The 9,369-nt window shown below is 36.5% G+C and overlaps 1 protein-coding gene across 1 annotated transcript; it reads right to left on the reverse strand.

Moving 5' to 3' along the window:
* Positions 1–2,820: 2,820 nt before the first annotated feature.
* On the reverse strand, positions 2,821–8,751 carry LOC121377583 (kelch-like protein 12). Its single transcript, XM_041505641.1, has 2 exons — positions 8,636–8,751; positions 2,821–6,836 (listed from the first exon to the last, which is right to left on the reverse strand). The coding sequence occupies exon 2, from the start codon at positions 6,817–6,819 to the stop codon at positions 5,218–5,220; it is 1,602 nt and encodes a 533-aa protein (XP_041361575.1). The 5' UTR covers positions 6,820–6,836; positions 8,636–8,751; the 3' UTR covers positions 2,821–5,217.
* Positions 8,752–9,369: the final 618 nt, after the last annotated feature.

Consider the following 9,369-nt stretch of genomic DNA (forward strand, 5'->3'; position numbering starts at 1 on the left):
TGCCGCGAATAGGGGGGCGTGCGGACCGTGCGCCCCCTCCCCCCTGGATCCGCCACTGCATGCCGTCATAAGGGACACCATGATGCCATAGAATAATTCTCATACAAAGATATTAGTTTATGTAAGTACTGTTCATACTTACAATGGTTTGAAACAGTGGAACTCAGCAGAAATCGTAAATATCAGTCATTGTTTTAGCCCAGCAACCATTTTCTTTTGACGTCATGTTTGACCCTTTTCCGGTGGTCCAATTCTGTCCAACTTTTCATATGTTGTTCTCCAGACCCAACAACACATAAAACCATCAAAAAACGTTTTCTTGCAATTCTTTGGGGGTCAGGCGCAGTAAATACCATGGTAAGAGAACGACGTTCCCTAATGGGAAGGACTAACGTACGGCCATATCGGATCACTCTGTCGCACGATTGCAATTAATTAAATGTGTCACATATCTCAATATACTTGATAAAAATAAAACTATATGTAATTCATAACTACGTTTTGCTAATTGAAACAGGAACATGGACCAATATTTTATAGGAAATAATTTTGCAGGAAATGTATCTATTGCACTACTGTGCTTTGGTGATGAATTTCGAATCACTACTTATTTATATATATTTATATTTATATTTATATAACATTTACAGAAGATAGATGTTAATATATTTACAAATATTATTTTACAATACCAAATGTAAACAATTTTAAGCTATGACGACCGATATCATGCGCAATCGTCATCGTGTTTGTCGTTTTACCGATAATCTAAATGATCAGTTTAGGTAAGCCGCACACCTTCTTCAGAAGTTTGTTTGTTTTGTTTAACAACACCACTAGAGCACATTGATTTATTAATCATCGGTTACTGGATGTCAAACATATGGTCATGTTGACACAGTCATGGAGACGAAAACCTGCTACATTTTTCCATTAGTAGCAAGGGATCTTTTATATGCACCACCCCACATACAGGACAGCACATACCACGGCTTTTAATATTCCAGTCATGGTGCTCTGGCTCAAACGAGAAATAGCTCAATGGGTACACCGACGGGGATCGATCCTAGTCTGATCGCGCATCAGGCGTGCGCTTTACGACTGGGCTACGTCTCGCCCCCTCCACCTTGTTCAGAAAGTCCTCATTGTGAAACACAAACACTGAGAACCAGAATGAAAATATATACATGAAAACAATGGTTGAATGAAATGGTTAACGTCATCCCAGAATAGAGCAAGACCAGCTGTGTTGTGAGTTGTATTCAACCAAACTAATATAAACGGTTAACTCTACAACTATATACGAGAGACAAAATAATTTAACATCTTGAAGATATGTTAGGAGCGGCTCACAGAATATTTTATTTAGCGACCGACAATGTAACTGACAACAGGATATGAGACATGCAACATCCAGTCCGCTAAAATTAAACACTCCCCACAACAAACACAATTTCTAACTAAAAATACACAGAACACTTACATGAAACAAATGAATTCACAATAAAAAAAAGTAAATATCTATAATGTATTATATTTGAAAGAAAACAATAACAACAAACAAAAGACAAAACAAAAACCAATAAACAATACAAAAACAACAACACCCCAAACAAGCAACACCCCAACAAATAATACAAAACAAAACAAACAAACAACAAAAACAAACAAAACAACACAGAAAGAAAGTGACCGAGAACCGTTTGGATATGATGATCTAAATTAGCACGTAGGAGATGGAGAGATTTGGTCTATAGGAGGACTGCCACTTGATCTATAGGAGGACTGCCACTTTTATTTATGGAATAACGAATCCATGATTGAAATCACTGGCATATTCAGGATGCCAAGTGTTCGTGCTCGATTACTAAACTGGGTTTTGAAGCTAACGTTTGTTTTGTTTAACGACGCCACTAGGGCACATTGTTTTATTAATCTTTGGCTATTGAACGTAAAACATTTGGTAATACTGACATATAGTCTATAGAGAGGAAACCCGCTACATTTTTTAATTAGTGGCAAAGGATCTTTTATATGCACCATCCCACAGACAGGATAGCACATACCACGGCCTATAAGACTAATACATGATATTATGCAATGTACTGAACTGCATAATATTCCTGGGTTACTAGACTTCGAAAGAGAATTGATTCATTATCATGGCCATTTATAGGAAGGAAGAAAATGTTTTATTTAACGACGCACTCTTGTTATTTATAAATAAAGCACTTGCAATTTTCAATTTTCAAACATCAATAAAAAACTGGACCAAACCGTTTTATAATAATTCTATGTCAAGAGTAATACAAAATGGATTTCTATCTCAACCAATCATTTTATAACGGTGATGCAGACAAGGCGACCCAATATCGCCATGTATTTTGTGTTATATGTGCTGTAATTCTTGCAATTATTATTAGAAATAACTCAACTATTAAAGGCATAAATAGAGATGGTGAATAATATTTAATATCGCAATATACTGACGACACGTTTTATTCTAGATGGATCTACCGAGTCCCTTCACAGTACACTAACGGAATTAGACTATTATGAACAGATCTCAGGCCTAAAAATAAATTATTCTCAATCAAAAGCTATATGGATTGGATGCAAAACGTTTTCTAATGATGTTTACCACCATACAAGATGGAAATTAGACTAGGGTGCAACACAATTCAATTTACTTGGTACCAACCTTTTAGTAGATTTGGAAGATACTACTGCAGCTAATTATGAATCTAAAATAAAATAAATGCAAAACGCCACGAAACTGTGGTCTATTAGAAAACTAACAAAATATAAGGACAGAACCAACATGGGAAGAACTCTTTTATTCTGAAATCAGTTGGGCAACAATATACTCCAAACGTTTTAAAACAACTCAAGATACTAAGTTAATGTGGTTCCAATGCAGATTATTGTATAGAATTATTACAACTAACATTTGTGTTTTTAAAAAAAATTAACAAAGCCGAAACTAATCTTTGTACATTTTATAAAAGCCCCCCAGAAACCATATTAAATCTTTTTTTTGCAACTGTGTACCAGTCAAAACCTTTTGGAATTCTTTTGTCCAATTCTTACTTGATAAATGACCTCATATTCAATATTTATCTCTCGATGCCAAAGTTATTCTACAAGGAGAAAATAATATTACAACAACTGACGAAATTCGTGATCTGTTTCCATTACTTGTTAAATGTTTTATCTGTAAGTGTAAAGTAATAGATATCTTAACAAATATGAAACATTTTAAATATAAAGAAGTATTTATCGTGGTAAAAGTTTACACAATGAATTTCAAACTAAATGGGCGATGTATCATAATCTATTAAAGACACAGTCAGACAATTACTGCTAAACAAATTATGCAATTTGTAACTGTTGGTTACTTTGGTGTTATGTACATGTATATTAATATTTTATGGCAGACAGCGATGCTAGTCATAGTCAAATTATTCTCTTTTTTTATAAGAATAATACTCGTTTATTTCTTTTATTTCATTAAATCTTGCGTGCGTGTCTGTGTGCGTATGTGTAGTTATGTATGTATATTTGAGGTTTGTTTGTTGGTGGGATTTGTGTGTGTGTTTGTGTGTGTGTGCGTTGTGGGGTGGCGGTTGGTGGGGTTGGGTGTAGATAAGTGTATAAGTAGATACAATATAATAGAAAATGTCTCACAGAACCCATTATGTATAGTCAATGTGTAGTCCAAAATTATTAGCTATGAGAATTAGGGCACATAATATACAATAGTTTTTTTATCTGTATCTTTAATATTCATACATACATGTATAACCTCTTGATAATAACGATTGTAAATACAGAATGAAAATTTCGATCTGTATACCAAAATGGTAATGTATATTTTTCTATTGTAATTCTGTCGCTTCATCCCTGTGGTTGGGACAGATTGTTTAAGTTCCTTTGAACTTTAAAGAATAAAAGAAGACAGTGGAAAAGTCAACAAGACCGAAAGTACGTCATAGACGTGTTACCAACTATGGTAGACCGAATGTATCATAACATAAAAAACAAATGAAAACATGGGTTCTGTGAATAAATATTTGTTAAAAAAACCCATCCTCTCTAAAACAACAACCCAAAAACAACAACAAAACCCACCAAAACCACAACAAAAAACCACAACAAAAAACCAGTAACAGTCTTAGGAAAAATAACTGTTCTTAAAACTTTAATAATACCTAAGTAACACATCTTTTAATATCATTACCTAATCCTGGAGAAAAGATTTTAAACAATTTAAATACGTTGTTTTAAAATTTATATGGCAGAATAAGCCTGAAAAATATAAACATGATTTAATAACTCAAGACTATAAAGCTGTAGGGCTTATAATGATAAATTAATACAATGTTACGACTGCCTTAAAATACTCATGGATAGGAAGATTATTTATAAGTAATTCACAATGGGTAAACCTACTTAATTCGGTTACGAGCATAACAACAAATGAGATATTAAAATACGGTTACTGTTATATAACAAGAAACATTTAAAATATTGCAAATAGGTTTGAGAAATAACCAACCTAGCTGGCTAAAAACAGAGAAAGAATATAATTCTCAAACCGTAGATGATATTTTATATATATATTAATATTTGGCTAAATGATAGAATGAAATATAAACATGATGTCACTGCTCCAATGACATCAGTTCTTATTCTATTTTCAGCAAACTTTATATATAATAATAGGATCATGCTATCTTAAATGAGTTCGTGTTTTGCCAGTTGACACTGAAGGTCAAGGTCATTGGTAAAAATAATTAAAACAAAAACATGAGAGGAGCTCTCACACTGAGGTTATTCCATCGTTTACAATGCTTTGTTTGAAGAACTATGTCTTTTATTTCTTATCAGACCACGAGGCGACCTCTCACACTGAGATTAATGTTGAATTCTTACAGTGTGTTCAGTATCCCTGGTGTTGTTTGTAACACTAATCTTGTCTCAGAATACGAGGCGAGCTCTCCCACTGAGATTAATGGAGACTTCTTATAGTGTGTTCAGTAGGCCTAGTGTTGTTTGCAAGACTAATCTTGTCTCAGAATACGAGGCGAGCTCTCCCACTGAGATTAATGAAGAATCCTTACATTGTGTTCAGCAGGCCTGGTGTTGTTTGTAACACTAATCTTGTCTCAGAACACGAGACGAGCTCTCCCACTGAGATTAATCAAATAACAATCATCACAATGTTTTCCCAGATGACACCGTGCACACATTGTACACTTTGCCACTTCTAGGTGATTTAGGGAATGTACTCTTTTCTTCTTTACCTTCAGCGAGGTTGAATTTGCTGATTCCATCTTCTGTAAAACACAGCAATCTTCCATGTCTGTGTGTTACACCAAAGCGAACATCAAATGATTTCCATCCCGCTATGGATTTAACCTGAATCTTGATTTCTCCATCCGTGTTGGTGACCTGGAGATGCATCACGTGGCGGTCGTTGTCTAACAGATAAACATCTGGGAGGTGAACAGAGCTTCTTTGTGACAATGAGCTACAAGGTAACTTTGTGTTCAGCTGACTGACAGTGTGAGTTCTGGTGTTGAAACACTGGATAACATTTGATCCCACTGAGTTTATGCTTCCTCCCATAACGAGAATGTTCTCACCAACAGTAACAGGGAAAGTGAACTCTCGTCTCAATCCCAAATCTCCAACAACCTGCCAGTGCGTCTCACTGCCGCTCAATACCTCTATTGTATTACTATAATGACCACCTATCGAGTACACTTTAGAGTTAGCTGTTGCCATACAGTGATAGCTGTGGTCATGTGTGAGATTTGGACCTACTGACCACACTTTCGTAATGGTGTCATAAATTAATGTACATTTCTTCTTGTCAAAGCCACCAGTGATACAGATCTTGTCACCCAAACCTGCTGCTGAATAAAATTTTCCAGGATCTACTGGGGCTGGTGGGACGTCCTCCCACTTGTTGTCTGGCGTGAAACAAGACAGAAGTGACGTCTTGTTATGATGGAGAACGAAGACATCAGGTATTTTAGTATTGACCCTTGAACGAGCCGACACTCGACATGGTGAACGTAGCACTTTTTGTATCATTACCTGGACAGATTTGTTTTTAAAAACAACGTCTGAAAATGTGACGTCATCGATCAGAAACTGTGAATCTACAATATCAAGACGCACGTTTTCAAAAATAACTTTGACGTCATCTGGTTCCGGGTTATTATGCTCAATCCACTTCATGGCGCCTTTCAGAATGATGTCTTCTGTACATTCCATCTCTTCTTTGGAAATTATTTCCAGCAATTCGTCCTTTGACAGCTGAACAACATTTTCTGTTTGAACAAAATCAGCAAACTTCTCAGCCATATAGGAAAGTGCTCTATTGGACAAGTCGTGGAGATTGTAAATTTTCAGAAGTCTCCACCAACCTAGACAGTTTTTGTCAGTTAGAGTCAGTCCTTCCTTCAGGAATATCTCACAGAGCTGTTTGATGTTGTCGAGCTGCATCATCTCAGCAGCATCTATTACCTTCATACAGTTATCTTCACTCACTAGATTGATTCCACACAAACACATTTTGATGACGTCTTGAAAAACCGACAACGACACCGTGGGAAGGTTCAAGACGCCCGTCTGACTCTCCGACATATCTGAACTGAACATGGCCCGGAAATACGAAGACATCGCCGCAAGGACAATACGGCTTCCGGTCGTTGTTCCGTCTTTACATATAATTTGTATGTCAGTGAAAGTACCTTTTGTAATCTCTTCATGGATGTTTACCAGAAGTTGTGCTTGAGCGTTCTCCATTGTACAAGAGAAACAAACTGAAATGAAAGAAAACATTGATAATAATATTCTAGAAATGTCCATGCATAACCACATGAGAAACACAAGACTGCAAATGACGTTGATGACGTCATGTTGACAACAAGACAATCATAGTATTCATAAGTGTGTGTTTACACGTAATGGGGGCAGGACGTAACACAGTGGGGTGAAACATAAAATATCCCTTACCACTAGTAGAAATGATTAATCTCATTGACTAAGTGGTTCACTTTATATTAACTTTGTAAATCAATGTCATATAGTGAATGCTACTGTGTTTGGAATGACGGTGAGTCTGTGTAATGTTTGAAGTGTCTGAACATTGAAGAGCTATTACACTAAAGAATACTGCTTTAACGTGTATTGATATATGTAGTGTGCACTAGAGAATGCACCTTTAACGTGTACTGATATATGTAGTGTGCACTAGAGAATGCACCTTTAACATGTACTGATATATGTAGTGTGCACTAGATAATGCACCTTTAACGTGTACTGATATATGTAGTGTACACTAGAGAATACAGCTTTAATGTGTACTGATATATGTAGAGTACACTAGAGAATGCACCTTTAACGTGTAATGATATATGTAGTGTGAACTAGAGAATGCAGCTTTAACATGTACTGATATATGTAGTGTGCACTGGAGAATACAGCTTTAACGTGTGCTGATATATGTAGTGAGCAGTAGAGAATATAGCATTAGGGTGCACTGACACACGTCGTGTGCACTAGAGAACACAACTCTAACGTGTTCTGATATATTTAGTGTGCACTGGACAATACACTTTTAACACATAATGATGTATTTAGTGTGCACAAGAGAATACACTTTTAACGCGTACTGATGTATTTAGTGTGCATTAGAGAATACAGGCTTAACGCTTACTGATGTATTTAGTGTGCACTAGGGCGTACTGATATATTTAGTGTGCACTAGAGAATAGACGTTTAACGCGTACTGATATACTTAGTGTGCACTAGAGAATACACCTTTAATGCATACTGATATATTTAGTCTGCACTAGAGAATACACCTTTAACGCGTACTGATATACTTAGTGTGCACTAGAGAATACACCTTTAACGTGTACTTATATACTTAGTATGCACTAGAGAATACACCTTTAACATGTACTGATATACTTAGTGTGCACTAGAGAATACACCTTTAACATGTACTGATAGAATCACTAAATCTCTCTGGTTCCAATTTGTTTATGGTGTTCAATGTTCCCGCCCACAGAAAGAAAATAAAACGTTTTTTTTATAATTGTTAATTTTGTTTAGCTGAAGTATAACTAATTTACTGTGTTCTCATTGTCTTTGCTAGTGCTCCCCCCTCCCCCAAGTACTTTCTTTACGTATGACCTCAAAGCGACATTAATATGATTTGTCTAATTGATTTGCTCTGCTACTGCTCTCCCCCCCCCCCCCCCCAAGTACTTTCTTTTTGTAAAAACCCCTAGCTAGATACATATGAGGTTGCTTTTTTACTGCACCCCCTCCACCCCCAAGTACTTTCGTTTTTTATGACCCTCTTGTGTTCGCAGTTACAGATAGCTGGAGTGTATTGCGGTCCTATTCGTGTTATATGTCAGAATATGTGAACAGCATTCGACTAGCGGCAAGTTGACCTAATTTACACTTTGTTCTCAAAATGTACTTGTCTTAAGTGTAAGAAATAAATTCGTCAAAGTGTTTTTATTATAAGCAAATGGCATGTGTTTTATGTACTAATTAACGGTGTAGTGATGATTTGTAAAAATATATATACTAATAATTTACTTACTGCTTTACGCTAAGAGAGAGAGAGAGAGAGAACGCCTGACAAAATGGCCGTCACGAGACTTGTTAGAAATGTCGATAACGTGACAGGTTGCTAGGGCTGTTCCAAACAGTATCGCGTCCGCGGGTGGGGGTTGTAAATGATGTTATCAAGTTGTTTCCCGGTATCTACCTTCTGCAAACTAAAAGTGAAAGCGTGTCATTGTTTCTTATTGTTTCTTTTGTTTTCTTTTGAGACACACATCAAGGAGACGCAACAAACTAGGAAATAACTCAGGTGCTTCTCACACCTCTCCTGTGATCCGTTCTAGAACCGCCCTTGGCTAGAGTTTCAGCTTTCACGTTGAACGAGAGACACAATACTTTATACATACGTTTCAAGAATATCAACTCTTTATTAAGGGAAAGACAAATCAATTGAAGTTTGAACAAAACGTATACATATAAACACACAAAAATCCAGGAAAACACGCACATACACGCATACACATATACACGCAGAGAGCGCGCGCACACACACACACATACACGCGCGCGCACAGGCACACACAAATTAAAACAAACAAAAAGAAAAGAAAACACCACACACCGACAGGGAGAGAGAGACACACACACACACACAGAGAGAGAGAGAGAGAGAGAGAGAGAGAGAGAGAGAGAGAGAGAGAGAGAGAGAGAGAGAGAGAGAGAGAGAGAGAGAGAGAGAGAGACAGACAGACAGACAGACAGACAGAGAGA

Source organism: Gigantopelta aegis, chromosome 7, assembly GCF_016097555.1.
Source record: "Gigantopelta aegis isolate Gae_Host chromosome 7, Gae_host_genome, whole genome shotgun sequence".
Lineage (NCBI taxonomy): Eukaryota > Metazoa > Mollusca > Gastropoda > Neomphalida > Peltospiridae > Gigantopelta > Gigantopelta aegis.